The following is a 20,023-nucleotide window of genomic DNA, read 5'->3' as shown; positions in this document are numbered from 1 at the left end:
ACTCCCACCTATTATGCAGTAGCTGAACTAGCAAGAGTCTGATGTTGTAACGCCATCTTTTGACATTTTTAAAAAATATTTTAGCGATGCCATCTACTGTCTAATAATGAAGGCCATAGTTTAAAAAATGGAGAGAGTAGTACCTCAGTATATTTTTGCAAAATTGATTAAGATGTAATTTTTTTAACCCTGTACTAAACTTATATTAAAATTAATGACGATGTTATACGATGTAAAACGATGTAATAAAATATTAGCGATGGCAACATTTTACTTCAATAAAGAAAAGAAAAGAAAATATGTCAATGTCAAAATTCTGATTTGTTTTTGTTTTTAGATTTTATAAAATAAAAGTCTATAAATTGTTATAGACCATAAAACCCTTAAAAATATCAATTCCGTCAATATTTTATCACTCATGCAGCAGAATATGATAAAAGTATGGAAACTGGGCATGATCAGTTATGATACTGCGCTAAAGATTCAGTTGGCCCTTGCTCGAAAACACCTGGATGCTCTCATGAAGGGACAGGATGGCAACTTCGACACATTACTCCTCGTTGAACATAAACCGGTGTTTACTGTTGGTTAGTTTTCTTTTCTATATTTCGCCCACCTCTTCTATTGTAGCCATAACCTAACCTCTTTAAGTTAGAATAACAGCATTCTGACTTCAATCATAAATGGCCATCAGTCTCTAACTGACGAATCATTCGACTATTTGTAACTATAAATTCAACAAAGTCCAAATCTTGCATATCCTCGACACTTTCACACCACCTTATGTGGAGTACCTAACATAGTTAAATAATTAAGTATACTATTCACTTTCCAGAGCCTAGTAGCTTATGACATAGATACAAACTTTACACAATGTTTTGCCATCACCAGGAATCAGAGATGAAACACCACCTGAAGAAGTATCAAGATTGAAGAACCTTGGCGCTGAATTCAGAAAGACCAACAGAGGTGGTCTGATAACCTTCCATGGGCCTGGCCAGTTAGTGGCCTACCCTATAATTAACTTGAAACACTATAAGACCAGTGTGAAGTGGTATGTCAACAGCTTGGAGGAAACTGTCATCAATGTGTGCCATGAACTAGGTGAGAATACTGTTGTGCGATATGTGATAATTGTTTCTATCAATTGGTATATACTAATATTTAGAACTACACCAGTGCTAAATATGACTGTTTTTGTTATAGGCAAATGCCTATAATAAACCATTTATTTATGTTTTTACTATGGCTAGTAATTAATCACATACTTAAAAGAACTGCTACAAATCTTTAAAAAATAATTAATTTTACAGTTAATATTGTATTTATGTATTTTCTCTTTCAGGTATAAAAGGAAATCGCTCCCCATACACAGGAGTGTGGGTGGATGACAACAAAATCGCAGCCATCGGTATCCATGCATCAAGGTATGTCACTACTCATGGAATCTCAATCAACTGTGACAATGACCTCTCCTGGTTCGACAACATTGACCCTTGTGGCATAGAGGATAAGGGTGTCACATCACTCACTAAGGAAACTGGAGTTATATGCACTATAGACAAAATAACACCAATCTTCCTTCAATGCTTTGATAAAGTCTTTGGATGCCAAACAGAGGACATTGACATCAAGACTCAAGAAGAAATTTTGAACGGTGTCTATAGCAAAATAGTGTCGGACAAAGTCATCGCAGGGCAACAAGCAGCTTGAAACAACTTTACACTTTCAAAAATTTTAGAAAAATGATCTAGTGAGTCCTAGTTTAGATAGGTATTTATTTTCCATTCTGTTTTTAAATGTTTACAAAGGTTACCAAATAAAAATATCTTTAAATTTGTACAAGTTTATTTCATTTCTTAATTCAAATGAAAGAATAATAAATATTTAAATAAAAATTAATTTAAATAAATAAAAAAGAAATCTCAAGTTGGGTTAGGAGAAACATATTATTGACATTTTGTACCAGTTAGTTTACAATTTGTTCTGTACATAAATTTCGTCAGAACCCAACTGAAAGTTCATAGACATACTAAGCATTTTAGCACAAAGTCGATAAGGTAACAGTATATTTACAACTTGTTTATTTTTTCATTACATGATTATGATTAGTTCAAACTGTAGTCTGAAAATATGAAATACGATTACCACAAAGTGTTACAAAAATGCAAATAGTAATGCGACTATTATAATCCTTACAATAATTGCCCTTAATTCTAATATTACCAATGTACTCGATTCAGAATAATCCCATAAAATTAAATCATGATAAAAGCAATGCCATTAATTTTTCAGGGATTATTCCAAACATTATTTTGTAACTATGATATGATGAGTACTCATAAATTGTACAAAAAATGGTCACCTAACTTACACATCGTAATAAATGCATGTCTTATATTGTTAAAATTATCTAGTTAAATGCAATAATTACCCTTTAAACTGCAGTATTAAGGGGTTAAAAGATTCTATAAATGATTTTACCTAGACATACACCTACTTAAAGTTAATAAATGCTTCTAAATGCAATAAATTATTCCTAATTTAAATGCAAAACACGCGGTGGTTACAACAATCATACCGAACATTGACGTCAAAATCATTTCCCAAACCTTATACACCACGAAACTATTCACGGAACTTACAACTAAATGGACGGATATTGTCTGAGAATATTATGTTAAGTGTTTTATGTTCGTCAGTCATTCGTATCACATGTTCGTCAATACAAGACAAGCATCGGAACGTTATCGTTTCCTATTCTGTCGAGACCAACGTCCACATAGCCTCTATAGTTAAGTAGGGAATTATGACATGTGCTTGGGCGGCGCGAGCCACTTGCGCATGTAGTAGCAGAAGATCGTCGCGATGTACAGCAGTACCAGCAGCGCACACGCCACTCCCAACAACAGCACGGACGCCTTGCTGGGGCACGGCTCCACGATCGTCACGGTTTTTTCTGAAATGTATTTGGTATTTTAGAATTTGTACTGCTAAAGACACCGAAACCGTTAATAATATTGCGATATATCGAAGAACATTTTAAGAATAATAAATTACCTCCGAAGTTGGCTTCAGAAGCCACACCACCCGGCTTGTCAGAGCGAAGGAAGTCTGTGCTCTGTCTCTCATCGCCAAAGTCCAAAACTAAGATCTCCTGCGAGATGTTCATATCTTCCTCCTGACTGTGTGCCTCGCTGGTCGTCTCATTGTGAGGCAGCGAACGTTTCTTTCTGCCCCAAGACTCCAACGAATCGCGACCCCATTCGCACACCGCCTAAAAAATGTTAAACGACGTGTCATTTGCGTAATTTTGGCGTGTCTAATAGATTAAACCGTTGCTAATAGTCATACGGAATAAAAATTGGACACCCATTTCACCAAAATTGTTGATTCGTCGGAATACCACTTACCGGTTCGCAAGGTCCGAGACAATACTTGACATTGCACTGGAAGATAACTCCGTAAGATTCAGTGAATCTGAACGCTTCATACACGGACTGGAGGGCATTGCCGTCAGGAGTAAACGCTGGGAAGATGGATGGGTCCAACGGACATCTATAAATAAATAAAAAACCATAAAAATAGGCACATGACGATAAAGAAAAATGTTTTTTTTTTAGTTTATAACTTTACGTACCCTTCATCATCGATGATCGGGAAGGTGCTCTTAGAATCCTTGGCCATAGCCACACAACTGCGGGCGAAGATGCCATAAGGAGCTGCAATAGAAAAAATAAATATTTATGTATATTTTCTTAACCAAAAATATATTACAAATCATTAAAGAAAAGAATAAGTAACAAATGCTTACTGTCTTCGGGTATCTCGATGCGGAAAGTAAGCCTGTCTCCAATACGGACGGTCTCGACCTCTCGTTGGCGGGCGTCCAAGATGCGAATACGTGGCGGAGGTGCCTCGGGCGCGGCAGTGATGGAAATCATCTCCGGGTCTCTGTACAATAAATTCTATTAAATACGTCTCTGCTATTAACATCATAAAATAAAACATACCTAGGTATCACTTAACTTTTTCTTTTTTACATCTACGAGTGAGCTTTAATCACCAATTTAACATGCATGTGTATCAGCACGCATGCAATAAAACGTGCTTTACAATACCCCATTGACAGCAATCAAGATTGTATGATGAGCTAAATTAATAAAAATGCGTTTGAACAGATGTTGAAGTTAAATTGCTCATCACGTCCACCCACCGTATCTTGCTTATGTGAATCTAATTGTTACATGTTTACAATGCAGCACCGATATTAGGTCGATGGAAATTCAAATCGTCTTCGCATGAAGGCATGTCGAAATAGCTCCCGTTTTTCATATTACTGTAACATATCACGTAACTTGTCTCTTGACGTCCGAGAATAAATTATACGGTAAATTGTCTAACTTTGCATTTTTGCCGTATTCGTGAATGGATTTTGTATTGACGAGCTCACAATAATTATAGCGATACATAGTGAACGTCCGACTGACCTGATTGGCACCATTCCGAATGTGATGTTCTTGGAGCTCATGTCATACGTGCACTTGACTTTGTAGATCTTATCCGCCTTCGTCATAACCACGCTGTGGTGTTGTAGAACAACCGTGTTGGAATACACTCCAGTCTAAAATAAAACAATTATATCGTAAAACAAATCCTAAAATACAAAAGGTCTAGATTCTTCTATTTGTCTCATATTTCTTAATATACTTACAACGCTCTGAGTGTTGCAGTCTTGGCCGGCCATGGTGAGGTCCAAACGGAATAAGTCACTGTTAACCACGTCAATGTTACAAGTTTCTGAACGTCCCAAAGCGTAGATGCGACCGTTGAAAGGTTTATTCGTGCGGACTTGCACGGCTATCCTTGTGTCCTTGCAAAGGACTGACACTGTAAAAGAAAACAAGCTTAAAAATCAAATCTCAAACTAAAGGTCAGGATTGTTGTTTCAAAAGCTCGTAATTGACTTACCATCGTAGCATGTTCCAGTTTTGTCACAGTTAGCATCGTTCCTCGTCAGATTGCTCGACATGTTCGTGTCTTGTTGATGTTCAATCGTAACCGGGAGCTCGCCGGGCGGATTCGCATTGCTAGGCGGCTCTGTAACAAACAGAAGGTTAAATAAGCAATCCTAAGAATGGATAGAAAATGCAACAAATTACATAGTAGTCGTTAATAAAGGCTAACAAATGCACGAGTCGCGGGTGCACGTCTCTACTTAGTTACGGCGAACCTCTGATTAGGCAGAGGAGCCTACGTACGTGAGCTGCGTGCATTATAATAATCGAATCAAGATTGCTACAAGGTACTGCGGTGTACACGCCGATTCTAAATGCAACCTACTTGATGCAATTACCGGAGGTACTCTCGCGTAGCAAAGCTTAGTGCCCCCGGCAATTTTGATATTCGCACGCTATTATATACACAAACGCGTGGGTATGTAGAGTGAAAAAAAACCCCTTCCTAATCGAATTATCTTATCACAAAACGAATAAACATTACATTTTGCATGCCTTATTAGTAAATCTTATTTTTGTTCTACCTTATATTGGTATTTGATGCAATTACATTCGGGAGCAATGACCGAAGCTTCAACTTATTGTTCATTAGATTTTAGATCTTTGTAAAATATTTATTTCTTCTATGTGACGAGAACAAGTAAGTACATTAAAATTTCTATTGTGCTCGTTAGATATGCAACAGATCTTTGTGAGACGTCGCTCATGACAATACACTCCATTGACAATATCAGTAGTGGAGAAAGGTACTACCAATTTGTTTCATAGCAGACGCACAATAGAGCTTACTGGAGAGTAGTTCGAGTGACGGTTAGTAGCTGAACCGTCCCGAATCGATTCGTTAGCACAGTGCCAATGTCTGGACATATTCACGACCGTCGCCCGCCAATAATAAGGTGACGTAAACCCTCGATTTGGGCCGTTGACCGCTAACACTTGGACAAAGGAGTATCTTGTCGCCCACGGCTTATCTGTCACCAAACGCACCGCCCGGTGGCTGTTTCAAGCACTAACAATGTGAAACAGATTTACCAACAACACATCAAACACTAATCTATTCATAAATACTCAGGCACGAGGTCTATTTTAAATAATTCTGCTAAAAATAGAGCCTTAACCAGTCCAGCTAAGTAATTTACATCACTGGATCGGCGACACTCTATGATCTATGCTATCAATCAACTTATGCGCTGTACAAAATCCATTAACACTCCTTTTACGTCCCGATAATCGTTCAGGCTTTCGATTAAAATGTTATCCGCGCAAATAATAACATGATGATAAAAATACCAACTGTGCAGAAAGTCAAGCTACATATAGCGATACCGGATAATTTGGTGGTGCCTAATCTCATAATGTTTATTTCTTAAGCAGCAAAGAGGCACCAGTTTATTTATAAATCGGATCATTCAGTCGATCGTGCTTATTTCCGAGCCGGAGTCGATGACACCGCTGCACCAACGACCAGTGTATTTGCAACGCTTCAACGATTTATGAAAAAACTTATCAACGAATTCCCACGCTTACCTCGCTAATATACTTGAACAATGCTTTAATGCAGATAACGTGTGGGATTTTGAGCTATTATACGACGTATAGGCATGTTCTACTAACTTAATGATACGTGTAAAAAACAGAATAAAACCTGAATGATTCTGATCAAGTGAACCTTTACATTGAACGGTGAGTTGGAAGTGCATTCTAAAAATTACCAAATATCAACAATTTCTCCAAGTTACCTACATTTTGTAAGTAGGCTTCGCCGCGGTTTTTGTTCGCTCCAACTCGGTTTGAAAAAAAAGGAAATTCATGATGTTTTGCTTTTTTGGACGGCGACTAAAATCGTTCGTTGCTTGTCGCTAGATTAGGTCGGAGATTATACGTGTCCGTGCCCAATAATAGGTTTTAGTCGTGTTGTACAACGACATCTTCCATTACAAATTACTATTCTTAAATGATCAGGATGCTGCAAAAGCTTGCGTGGCCTAAGGAAGTATAAATAACTGGAAATACATGTACAGATAATGTAAATGTAATGTTCAGATAGCCATCTGTATGTATCGCAGGAATGCAGTACCACACGTAAGATATTATAAAGTATCATAGCTAGAAAAAATGTGGTATTACGAAGCTTGGAATCGCGTGTTCGGAAGTGTCCGCTTAAGGATATAACGGTCCCACTGGATATCAGGCGAGGGTTCCGTATGCAATCTTGTTACTGAGATGCGATGCCGTTATCTTGGCACTAGAGCGACGAGCTAATAAACTTGTTTACCTATTTACTCAAGGCTCTACAGGTTCTATGTAAAGATAGCCTGCCAAACTATAGATTGATAGAGAAATCATGCAAATTGTGGGTAACATGATTGCAGGATGTGGGCCACAAGTGCGTTTGATTACTTTAATTGGTTTTACTGCAAGATATTGCGAGTAATAATTTTCTAGTTTGCCTAACGCCTTTCATGAAACCACATTTCAGGAAATATATATCTGTCACTACTGCCCCATAAGATTAGATATCTTGAAGATAGATTAGATTAATACCATTTATACAGTGCAACTCATTGGTAATCTGCCTTAAGGTACCTAGATGCCTTCTGTATTTTTTTTTTTTGAAAACATTATTAAATAATTTGCAATAAAAACCACCAACATTAAACTGAAAGTTACCGTCCGTGATGACATAACGTTACAAGAATGAATCGTGTTGTAATTAAACTAAATTAGCTGATTACAATATGTTAAGTAGTAGGTACTGCACCGGGGCGAACAGTGCGGTACAAGTGGCTATGACTGGTCTAAATAGTTGCATAAATTCAATTAAGTATTCGATTAGCAGCTTGTTCGGGGCAGTGACCCGCAATGTGTCCGACCCGAGGCAAGGCCGCCCAAGGCCGTTATACTCGTACTACCGGCTGTAAACGACGCGCATTCAAATTAATAACCAACGATATCATATGCTTCAAATAGATAGACAAACTCTTTTGATAAATATTGAATAGAAAAATAAAAAGCGAAAACGATTCTTTAATCAAAAATTTGTTACTTATTTATTTTTATAACCGGAATTTAGATTTTTAATGAATTAATTAGTTTTACACTAGAATACCATTATAGTTTGAAACAGTATTAAAGAGAAATTTCCATTTAAATTAATGACACTAACAAAATAGTTTTATATTTGCATAATCTTAATTCGAAGTAATTTGTGGCCGGTTCTCTCATTATATGACCTAGGCAAGGCCATTTCCTTTTATTTATTTCGGCTTAAGTATAGTCATTAGAAGGCTCTACTTTGATACTGTTTATTTAAATTTGCACATTAAGTAGATAACTCTTAAAATTACTTAAGAATGTAGAGACAGGAGATATTATTTGTATCTGTAGATTGTCAAGATCATGGAACACAGGTTTAGAGGATACCTTGTAACTCTACATTTGCGGTGACGACATTCCAGATGTGTCGATTGTGTCGTCATGCGCACGAATGCATTAGCGTCGTCTTCCCACAACAGAACAGTTAGGTCGTGCAATAATGCATTAACACGTATTTTCATTTATAACGCGAAACAGTTCAGTAATGACACGAGGTACATATATCATTGTGCTATGAACGGAATCGCTTGCGACCCCTACATACCGTTGACCTTACGTGCATCGTGATGTGAATAGTAATGGTCGTAAAGGTCTGTATTCCCCGTGTTCTATATCTATCGTTTCAATTATGGACGATTTAGGGCTGCACCACGACGAAACCGAGCTCACGGGCGCCACAAAAAACTCTATTCAATTTGTGTATGACCACTGTTGACCACCGTTATGAGAGCACGCACGAACGCCGACGACGGAGCCGCCAGCCACGCTTACAATACCATTCGCTTTGTTACTTTTTGCACCAAAATGCAGCGACTGTTATCATGACTCAACACTTCTCTCATTGTAAACATAACTAACGAAATTATGCTAACGTATCATCGACAGCGCTGTGGCTATTCACTGTAAATACACCAATTACAATGCTAAATAGATATCGTTGTACAAGGTTCCGCTTGATCAATTCTGTAATGAATATCACTTTTATCGAATATATTAGTGGAGCCGCATGCAACCGCCACGGGCTGTTTTTATTGCACCTAATACAAATCGTGGTTATCTGATTATACAACGTTACTTAGTATAAACTTGAACGTGCCTATACTTGAACTCTCGCAGAAGTTATACTGTAATTTCTTTGCAATTGCCATTACATTCAGTTCATTATTCTGATGATCAGATAACCTCCGATCTATCCGTAATTACATTTATCTATTACGGAGGAGGAAATGCAAGGGATTAGATTTCTGTATAACGGTATCAATACGGGAAAATATTTGAATAGCTGATTATATTATATGTTTTGCTGCGTACAATGAAGGCTAGCGGCCGACCGATGCCAATCTTAATGCCATAACTACAGGTTTACGTAATCGAGTAGCAGGTCCTACTCGCTTACATCGGATTGGCAGTTATGCTGTAAGATTATCCCTAACAAGGCATATCTCAAAGCTGTTATTACTGAGGGCGGGTAACAAAGTTTCTACATTGTGCGCGTCGCTGTGTGACAAATAAATAAAGTATGTAGAAAAAGCTAAAGCGTCTTCATCCGAAAGTTACAACCGAGTCACGATCATCTGCTCACAACAACATAGCAGAGCATTATATTCTCTTAACAGCGAACATCATCTCCCGTACTCGGAGTTGCAAATCGATTGTATCGATTCGATCGAGGCGAGTCAACTCGATTAAAGTACATCGAACGCTTTTGACCCTGACCCCTTCTAGCATGCGGCACGGCGTGAGATATGGACTCGCCTGTGTTTACGTCTTGTTAGGAATTCAGACAGCAAGTACTTGAAGATTCATGCTCTTTTCCTGCTGAAAATCGATCTCGGTTCGTCGATACGTCTGAATTTTGCTACATATTTTGCAGCGTATCTACATTAAACATGAAGCTTTAGACTTATTTCTTTCTCCTCTTAGCTGCTAATAGCTTCGTATTTTGCAATAAAAAATCGCGGTCGTTGAATCAGTATTCAATTCCCTCACACCATTTTGTTCCAATGCTTAAATCAGATAAAATGGCAAAAACAATGTTATTGTTTATATATAGACGTTTCTCACGACTCCCGTAGGTGAGAAGTTATTCATAATTGCACCGGGGACTATGTAACAATTAACTTCCGTTACTTAGTAGCGAGCATTAATGGCATCATTAAATAGATTCCAATCGTTTAATTGTTAAAAAAAACTAAAGCTTTAATGTCAAAATAAATTTACTTAAACATTAACCAACATAACATGTAGATCCTGTGTACTTAAAAAATTAAATACCTAGTTGTTTTATTTTTTGCGCAATTGCTTATCTGTGAGTCAAGTTAACAAATGAGATTTGTTAATGATATCGTTGGTGAGCGGTATGCAACATCAATCTGCGCGTGCGTCGTTCTAAAACTGATCATGACGTTAGCAAATACGTATCCCGTTGCACACTAACGAGCTGCGGTAATAGCATATATACTGAATAAAAACCCGAAGCAGTTATTAGGGGCTAAAGTGATCGGGCAGTTTTCCTCCGCCAGGCGCGTGAGCCGTTACAATCGGACCACCGACACCGACAGTGAGACTACAAAACCGAAGCATCTATAGAATGATCCATTGTCCCGTTCTCTATTAAGGGTATTTATATTTTAATGAGTCATAAAATAAATTTCCTATTTGTGCCAAATGATCCGAAACACTTAGAACGCAGATCCCGAATCGCGGTCACCACAAATCGACGCCTCTAATGTCCCCTACATTTCCTAAACAATAACAGATCCGAGTAATAAAAAATAAATCACATGGTTTTGGTGAAAAGTAATACTTTTTTATCCAATTTTACGGCAGAGACTAAAAATAAGACAAAAGTGTTCGAGTGTTTCCAGCTTTCTTCGAAAGCGCGTTAATGGCGACCTAACGCGTAACTGTATCAGACGTTGCGCTGATTACGTTCACAACAAAAACTGTTCGCATGCCTTACCAATGTGTTATTATTTAGCTGTGTGTATATGCGGTTTATCGGCACTTTTTATTTTACGATAATTTTGTCTCGCCATGCGACACTTGTGGTCGCTAAGCCATTGACATAATTTCCTTTCAACGGGGTCAGTGTTTTAATAGCCATCATATTCAAGAAATTGGCAATTTAGTTTTTATTCAGCTGTAAAAAGTTAATCCTCAATATTCTAATACGTGTTTCATTGGTAAAAGTTATATATTGTTGCGGATTCTTTTGCGTAAAATTTTACAATCATAGCGATATTGGTCTGAAATAATACTGCTTTCTAAATACTGAAGTAAAAGTGTTTTGTTTTTTTAAATTAAGCCTTTATTAGTACAACTTCGTTAACAAACACATTGTCTCATTACAGTGCACATATTATGAGTGGTGGAATGGCACGTAAATGATGTGTAAATGATTAGTGCATAGCATTGACCCATAAAGTACAGACTTGTTGGGCATTTATAGTACAAACACGTTAAAAGAAATGTATAATCGATTCAGGAGAGCCATCTAAATTGGCGGACGGCAGGAATGAAGCAATCGTTGAGTTAATTGCATAAACGTTGTTGCGTCAATCAATTGCCGACGGTTTCTCACATCATTACCACAAAAGACTCTACTGTAAATTTTCATTAGTAACCATATACAGGGACAATTTATCCGCTTGCTATGTTCTGAGAAAAATGCCGTGACATACAATTACTTTCACGTCCGAACGTGTGACTTTAGTACGAAGAAGGTATGCGAATTCAACGCGCGAATAATATTAATCATATCCTGAATAAAACTACGCATTAGTGACAGCGTCTAACGTTTTATTTTTTATGATGATGAGTTGGACAGCACAATGGGCTCAGATTCCGTGAAGACAACTGTTGTTGGATTTAAATAATGCAGTAGGGAGCATCGCTTGGTACTTAGTTAAGTAACGCAACCAAGTAGTGTATTATTTACATTTCACCGCGTCGTTGGGTACGTGCCGCCGAGTATGAAGGGTGAACGCACCGCACTCACTATAGAGCTAATTGTGCGCGAGTATCGAGAGGTGTCATTAGCAAGGCCGACATACGTACTCCACTTTCTTATCTTCGGCGTATTCCATTTATACGACTGCCGTTCTGTGATTTATATTTCTTGTTTTCATTTACATTACAGTGGTATTCCGCATGTTTCTTTGCAAAGTTTTATACAAGTTTCTCCGAAGACCATTAAATACTAAGTCATTATTTGAAATAGAACCGACAGACTTCATTCTACAGCCTTTCCCAAGAATCTATCTGGCTAGTTAAATAATATCGTTATAACACTAAATCGTCGATAGCATCTAAGGCACTGCGTCATGTCAGTGACTACAGCTCCTCCCGACGAAATATGGCGCTATCAATACAAAGTACTAACAATAAATTCAGCTGATAATGCACCGGCCGCCATCTCTTCCGTAATTTAGTTCATACTGACCGGTGCGTGGTAAATATACGACAAAATAATACGCCAGCAAATCATAGTGTCACTACTCCGACTAAATACATGTTAAAAACGGCTACGATGTGTATATTGCTACTCGTTCGACTATAAACACATCATACCCGTTTCTTTACAAATAACTACCTAGTTGCACTTGTTTGTAAAATCCAACGTAACCTAAAAACACAAGTTCCTTTAATAAATTGTAAAATTTACATAACTTCTTTAATATTTCATTAAGCTAAAAAAAACATTTTAACATCACCATTGAACATAACCACATCATAGTTCAGTGTTATAAGTCTATTCTTATCACACTGATTATATAGTGAAATATGTAATTTAAAATTAATCTTACAGAGGCATAAGACTAGAATACTTAACAAAGACGATTTGCAATCATTATTATTCCATGTTTTACTAACTTGAAGCGCAGACCGAGCGCCACTCTACATGTAATTATAGGTCTGTATGAAGTCATTACAAGATTTTAATTTAAACCTAGTATTATAATGCCATTATCAATGAGCGGACGGCCGTAATACATTAAAAATAAATAAAAATGAATGTCACTTGTTCTTCAGTTTTTTAAGTTGTTGAAGTGGTTAGTTCAGTTTTTAGACGTGCACAATTTGCTCAGACCGTCTCGGTACCGATGAAGCTGGACGCCAGGAGCGACTTCAAAGAAACTTTGCTTATCGTTTTAGCTTCGTCTAGCTGAGAATTGTAACTGGGTTACCGGCTCTATATTTTGTACTAACACAAATGTATTTCTGTTATATTTAAACCAGGTGAAGTTGGTAAACATAGTAGCTATCACTTGGAATGGAGTAGAGCTGCAATTACGCACTTTCGATAGTATTGTATCGCTTTCGCGTCGTTGGCATTCCGGCTTATTTGCGTATCGCATACGACAGACCCGACTGAGAGCAAAAAAAATGTATCGATTTGAAGTAATCCGCGATTGTAATCACTAACCTATTACTCGTAATATGCACGCAGTAGGATAAACCAATTCTAATAAGTTAAACAATATTTAAATACTCACTCTCACAGAAGTTCTCGAAGTATTTGCCAATAGGTTCTCCATCGTCGATGAGTGGTCGTTCAGCGTTGAGGTAAGCCGAGGGTCCATCAGGCAAGGTGTGGTGGTCCAGGTGGTACAGGCGACAATTGTACGCCGAAGAATGAGGGGGTCCCATGTACAAGTATGAACGGCACAGGAACTCAGATTCAATTTCGCATGCGAGTCGACAAGCTGCTTCGGATGTCACCTGAACGAATACAAAACAGTTGGCCATATTTACTATTATATCAATGACTGATTCATGATTTGCAGTTTATAAATGGATTGATTTATTTTTGTGCCCAAACTTAAACACTTTCTAAGGAACAATAGTAGAGACTTTAATTTGGACATTGTTTATGGCTTTGGTGAATGTACTTATTTAGCCTTAGGTGTGGCAATAGCAAAGAAAAACTCGACTAAGTGCTTTTATGATCTGAAAGCAACTGATGAAACACTTGGAAAAATAAGTCAAGTCATAAAATATGAAGTTATATTGAGTAGATTTTTAGGAGCTGCTGCTAGCTACCTATCCATAAAACCTTTCGCAGCCACAACTCCTAATTTGTATATTACGGCGTCTTTATCGCTAGTACATAAGGAGCTCAAGATAATTGCATCGTATTGATTCACAAGTACACACGATTTAACCTCTGCCACGTCTCGTTAAACCACTATCAAGCGGGACGATGGGCCTGAGGTCAAAACCTATTTAGGAGACAAGATAAATTTATTACTAGATAAAGTTCTTTATATCTAAAAATATATTTTATCGCTTATTAGTTAAGTAAGCAATGAACAAATTCCTTCCATTCCAGATCCGGTTGCACATAGTCTAGATCTATAAGCATATAAATTAACTGAAGGTTGTTTTATTACGCAGTCCAAGAACGTACTATTTCTAATTAAAATGTATTAATAACCTCCTTTTAAAGAATACGATTGAAGTCATAAAATAAAAACACAATTAGTTATGAGAAACTGCCAGCTACATTCTTCGTGCTCCACAACTTTAACTTTTAATAGCTGTCTGTCATCACGGGCGCCTTTTAACATCTCCCATATCATGTTACAAATGGACTCGCGGTAAAAATAATTATATCATAGTCAATTTCATGTCAAATGAAAGTGAATCTTGATAGGTGTATGTCTGAAATTCAATTTAAATATAAATGTTTACCTGCAATTCCTTGTCGGTGTAGTAGTGGAGGCCTGCGTACTGAGCAACCTTGTCTTCGGCGACGCCGATACGTGGCGCGGTGAAAATTCGCTGCCCCTTGCACGCCTGAGACGCCTTCAGGCACAAATTCTGCACGACCACACACAAGAAAACACGTCAAATAACAACACGAAACAATAGTAATAACACTAACTAAATGGCTGCCTATAACTACAGCTCCAACGTACCACATTACATCTATGATTGTTTTCTATGAATTTGTCGATACTCGATACTAGAACAGGGTGCCACTTTAAAATTGTAATGGAATGTATCAAATATAATAATATATTATTATGTACTTCTGTAGAAGAATAGACGAAGCCTATAATATTTTGTAGTGAAGTGAGAGAGAACTTATTTTATAGTAACAGGTAAAATTGCAGTCATAATGAATGCGTCTCGCCAAACTAAAATATTGCAGTATGTAATTTATGGCGATGAGTAGTTCTGTAAAAGGCTCGATTCTCACGTCGACGTCGTTTATTTATTGGTTGAACAAAAACTAGTCCAGAGTAAATCGTTTTGTGAGTAGGTACGTATTAAATTTGTTTTATGTGGTGTTCAGTAGCGGTGAGATGATTGATGTAAGTGGTGTACCTCGAAGTAGTCGGTGCCGGGCGTGTCCACGAGCTGTACGAAGTGCTGCGCCGTGCGCCTGTCCGAGTCACTCAGCGAACACCTCATGCTGCCGTACTCGTACTCCGCCGAACGGCACGGGAACTTTTTCTAAACAATACAAAAACATGATTATTAAATCTGCTACTATTATTGTACCTTAGCCAATAATCGTATGATGTATCTAGAGACTGACTATTACTCCTTGTTTCTTTTCAATAATGTATCTGGCGACAGCGATATAGTAAGTATGCTATAAACAACAAAGTAATTACGTCCCGATATATCGGTGATGTACGTAAATAGACTCGATAGTGTTCTAATTGCGTCGTCCGAGCACATCGTCATAAATCATATAGTGCCTGCTCTAGTTGTGCGCAAAAGAAACAACAGAGGCAGTGCGTGACTGCTCCCGACAACGACAGCGATCCGTAGCAAACGACAACCAGCTATAATTAATGTGTCGTTCATTTTAAATTATGCTACTGCTAAATTTAGTCTTTACCCCTGCTACTTAAAAATCGCTACAGTGGGTAATTACTGCACCCTCATTATTTAAGCCGCTCACACACTTATTATAACATAGTACTTATTCTAAAATAACCTGCAACGATTGCTAATAATAAATAATAGTGATGTTAACGTTTCCATTATAACAGGTTAGTAAAAGTGGGTGTCACAAATTGAATTGCAGTAAACGGCACTATTAATAAGACTCAAAATAACATGGTTTGTCCAACTTACAATAACCTCCTCTATCATTTTGCCTATATCTTGAGAGCCACTGCAACTGGGGCAAAACCATAAATATAAATTGAATAGATAAACATTGTAGGCGATGTTTCCTTAATACAGCTTTGTAGATAAACTATGCGACACGCCCTAAAACCTAACGGACTAAGTAACTGTGAGGCCGTAATGTGCCCCAAAAGTAGTCTTCTAGTCATAACTCTTTTTACTTTCCTAAACAACCTATTTACGTGACTATAATTTTTCATTGCTTTGTCATGCTAAACTACTCCGCAATTTTGAGGAAAAAGATTGCAGATTATGAGGATAAAGTAAAATATTGCAGTATGCTAAAAGCAGTTCGCTAATAACTTTTAATAGTCAAGTTAAACCGGCTTATTTTAAATACAACTTACGGCTTATCTAAAACGTTATCACAATAATTTTATCTAACGAAGTGTTGAAGGGCAGAATTATAAAAATATTCCTTACGTCGTAAAATCATAGATTTTTATAATGAGGTCTTAGAAATATTAAATCCTATAACTAGTTTTTTATCTGGTAGAGAAATATATTTCGCGATAAAGCGTAATAAATATGTAACAGAAATGACACTGGATATCGGTCTATAGATTGTATCGACATTAATAGTCGGACAAGTATCTAAACACATCCTACACTAGACCCGAGTCTCACCTTAGCACCAGTGGGTGGTCTAATGGTCCTGTAGGCGACGAACGAGATAACGCCATAGCTACCAACTACTATTTACTATAAATATCTCTATAAAACACTCTATATACTTTTGTGTACATTTAATAACTTACGCCAGGTATATTTTTCATCAGTTCCACAGAGAACATAATTTACTATACACGTATCCTAGGGAACTTCGCTTAATGGTAATAATTTATTCTCGAGCCCTGAATGGCCTGACGCCTAAGTAGTATCCTTTCATACATAATGACACGTTAGAAATGCATTACGCTCGTCTGAATTATTGTACGTCGAATAACATAATGGCTTTCTTGTCTAGATATTGCAGACGGGAAGCCTAAGGACAAAAAAAAAGATTTCGCTTGACAGAGCTGTTTGTGCTTTTCTATCTCGCTTTTAAATAATCTGAAAATACGTTGGGAATAGAATAGCGCATCTATTGCAGATTTCTTCCTTTGCAATATTAACATAAGCCTTGACGCTATCGACAGGGATCTGCGCGCTATTTGAATACGCAATAATAGGGTGTTAGTTTAGAGATAGCGATCCTGTTTAGAAGACATGCAAGATATACGTACCTCGTTAAGACATGCCGCAAGACAGGCTTCTTTAGTGGACGTGTAGATGACTGAGTTGTCGAGCCCCCGCAGCGCCTTGCCCGGCACCCGCTCGAACGCCCAGGGACGCAGGCACACGCTCTCCGTGCGCACTTGCAGCTTCACCATGTAGTACGTGTTCACAGAACGCTAGAGCAAAACAACTCACGTTAATCTCACCTACCACACCAAACGTATCATTATCGATAATGCATTCAGATAAAATGAGCCCATCATTTAAAACACAGACATCTCGATCGACGCCGCAGTGACTCGACTTCTAATAAGAATCGCAAGAATTCACGTTTATGCGTACTATGTACTCGCATTGTATTATTCACATTCTGTTGCAAAACACATTTGCATGTAACAGTTGTTTACGAGCACATATTTTCACTTTAATCTCATTTGTTCAAAATAAACAAACCGGCGGTCGGCGGCGAGCCGCATCGTTTAACATGGTATATTTATTAGCGGCACCGTTCATTAGGCCTGAAAGCGATTAAAGTGTCTAACGTTTACTCTGAACAGTTACAAAGTACAGTGCATTCTGGCCAGTTAGGTTTCGTTGAGACTGGCTGACCGATTTAATCTGAATTGTTAATCCAATCTCTGCATCGGCCGGCTAATTGGCAGTACGAGAATGTCAGCGATAGATATTCAAGATAAATTTATTTGGCTATTAAATACGTGTGGTTGTTATCTGCTTACGTATCTGCGGAAGACAAAGCATACATCTTTGCCCTGTGAATTATGATGTTTGTAAATAAAGCCAGCATTCAACGTAAATTTAGACTGCCAAGTTACCGCTAGCTTTAATTAACTTGGAACATAGGAAATTCCTTGGAAACGATTCTATTTAGCTCGGTGTACAACTTAACAGCAGTTACGAGTGTATTCCGAGCATGTTCTTAATCGCTCTGATGTTTATTATTTGAAGTGTATAGTTAATTTTACCTGCGGAGTGGCCATTGGGTTGTTGGCCTGCGTGTCATTCTGTAGTAGACACCGTGTTTCCTGCACTGGCGTTAGAGGATTCAGCACAAAACTGTAACAAATATTGTAAAATTAGGACATTTCAACTTTACAAAATGTCAAATACAAATTGGTCTTAAATGCACTACTCTACCTATTATCAAAATACTTTCAGAAAAGTAGCGAATAACAGCCAGTTTTTTTCAACACTTAATATAAGTATGTACAATAATGTAGTGAGATTGCGATGCAAGACTACAGAAAAGATCTACATGTTCCGCAAATCAAACTGCACATAGTCCGATTAGGCTTATAGATATGTCTATACAACATATTTTTATTCTACTACACGCCCCCTAACTTGCTAAAGAAAGTGATACAATTACCTATCTGCGTCGGAAACAAATAAACGATTGGATTTTTTTCTTAAAGAGAACAAATGGGTAACGGTATATTAAACAGATAAAACTTGTTGTAGATATCCATTTAAAGCACACAAGTCGTCTAAAAGTCGGCCGGTAACGTTTTGCAAAAAGGCTGTAAAGCGTCTAATTGTAATTTTATCTGAATCGCGTTCTTTTTATACATTCCCATTGTGAGCGGCACTAACTGTTGTTTTATTCCTACTGTTTGCTGTTAATCTTCCCAACGTTGCGCTACGGTCGTTTTTCAATGAGAGAGAGTCATTTATACCCACGGTGCTACACCTGTAAAACGGTCCAAATTACTTCATTAGATACGACCATTCGACTACCTCTATAGGATGCGATTCGCACTAAGAAACCGTTGTGTGGCCACTGGAACTAAACAAGCGCCGGTATTCAGCAAATTAAAATTACGCTCGGTCACCAAACTTTTGTCTTTAACGTTTCATAGATTATCAACACATCATTGCAGCAACGATCCTCGTTATTGCAATGATGTGCTATTTTATACGGTTCCAATAGTACGTTCCACCTTCTCGAATTCAATCTATTCATACTTTTTAAATATCATTCTGTGATAAAGATATTGACTAAAAAACGTTTATGATAACTGTACCTAAAGATGGTCTTTGTAAAAGCAATTGCTATATAGAATGTCGTTGGGGAGTATCATGACGAATCGTTTGATATCTCATTCATCGAAATCCATTCAGCCGTTTCGATACAACGTGGGAATAAAAAAATATAAATACTATATTCTAAGCGATTGTCATAAACAACGTTACCATCTTAGCGGGAATGTGTTAACCGGTCGTAATGCAAATACTGTTGAAAACTCTATTACCATAACTAACTATGCTAACGTCATGGTGGGACTACCGTTATTCATTTAGAAACAATTTGCACAATAAAATAAATCAAATTCCAAAACGAGCGTAGAGGAGAGGCATTTTATTTTAATTAATTTTAAAGGACTTTTTGTGGGTGTGGTAAAAAGCGGCAATTGTCGATCGACACGTAGGCAGATAGATTTTTTAGTTAAACGTCTAGATAGACCATTGCACCAGGAAGTGTCAGGGACGGCCGAACACCGGAGAGCAAACTATAGAGACGA

General features: G+C 37.6%; 2 protein-coding genes across 2 annotated transcripts in view; one reads left to right on the top strand and one right to left on the bottom strand.

Moving 5' to 3' along the window:
* Positions 1-283: 283 nt before the first annotated feature.
* Lipt2 (Lipoyl(octanoyl) transferase 2) lies at positions 284-1,845 on the top strand. The gene is made up of 3 exons (XM_076130268.1): positions 284-587; positions 892-1,104; positions 1,346-1,845. Exons 1-3 carry the CDS (start codon positions 419-421, stop codon positions 1,711-1,713), a joined length of 750 nt encoding a protein of 249 aa, XP_075986383.1. The 5' UTR covers positions 284-418; the 3' UTR covers positions 1,714-1,845.
* Positions 1,831-20,023, bottom strand: part of tyn (trynity) — a 53,044-nt gene continuing 34,851 nt past the window's right edge. The window contains exons 5-17 of the mRNA XM_076130256.1: positions 18,467-18,557; positions 17,492-17,659; positions 15,450-15,578; positions 14,811-14,939; positions 13,613-13,838; positions 4,972-5,100; positions 4,715-4,890; positions 4,491-4,624; positions 3,815-3,954; positions 3,641-3,722; positions 3,414-3,558; positions 3,061-3,277; positions 1,831-2,959 (exon numbers count right to left, since the gene is read on the bottom strand). Of these exons, the coding sequence (XP_075986371.1) occupies positions 2,808-2,959; positions 3,061-3,277; positions 3,414-3,558; positions 3,641-3,722; positions 3,815-3,954; positions 4,491-4,624; positions 4,715-4,890; positions 4,972-5,100; positions 13,613-13,838; positions 14,811-14,939; positions 15,450-15,578; positions 17,492-17,659; positions 18,467-18,557 (1,918 nt within the window). The 3' untranslated portion in view covers positions 1,831-2,807. The remainder of the gene's footprint in view (positions 2,960-3,060; positions 3,278-3,413; positions 3,559-3,640; positions 3,723-3,814; positions 3,955-4,490; positions 4,625-4,714; positions 4,891-4,971; positions 5,101-13,612; positions 13,839-14,810; positions 14,940-15,449; positions 15,579-17,491; positions 17,660-18,466; positions 18,558-20,023) is intronic.

The sequence above is a fragment of the Anticarsia gemmatalis genome, chromosome 2 (genome assembly GCF_050436995.1).
Source record: "Anticarsia gemmatalis isolate Benzon Research Colony breed Stoneville strain chromosome 2, ilAntGemm2 primary, whole genome shotgun sequence".
In the NCBI taxonomy this organism is placed as follows: Eukaryota; Metazoa; Arthropoda; class Insecta; order Lepidoptera; family Erebidae; genus Anticarsia; species Anticarsia gemmatalis.
This window is presented reverse-complemented; position numbering and strand designations above follow the sequence as displayed.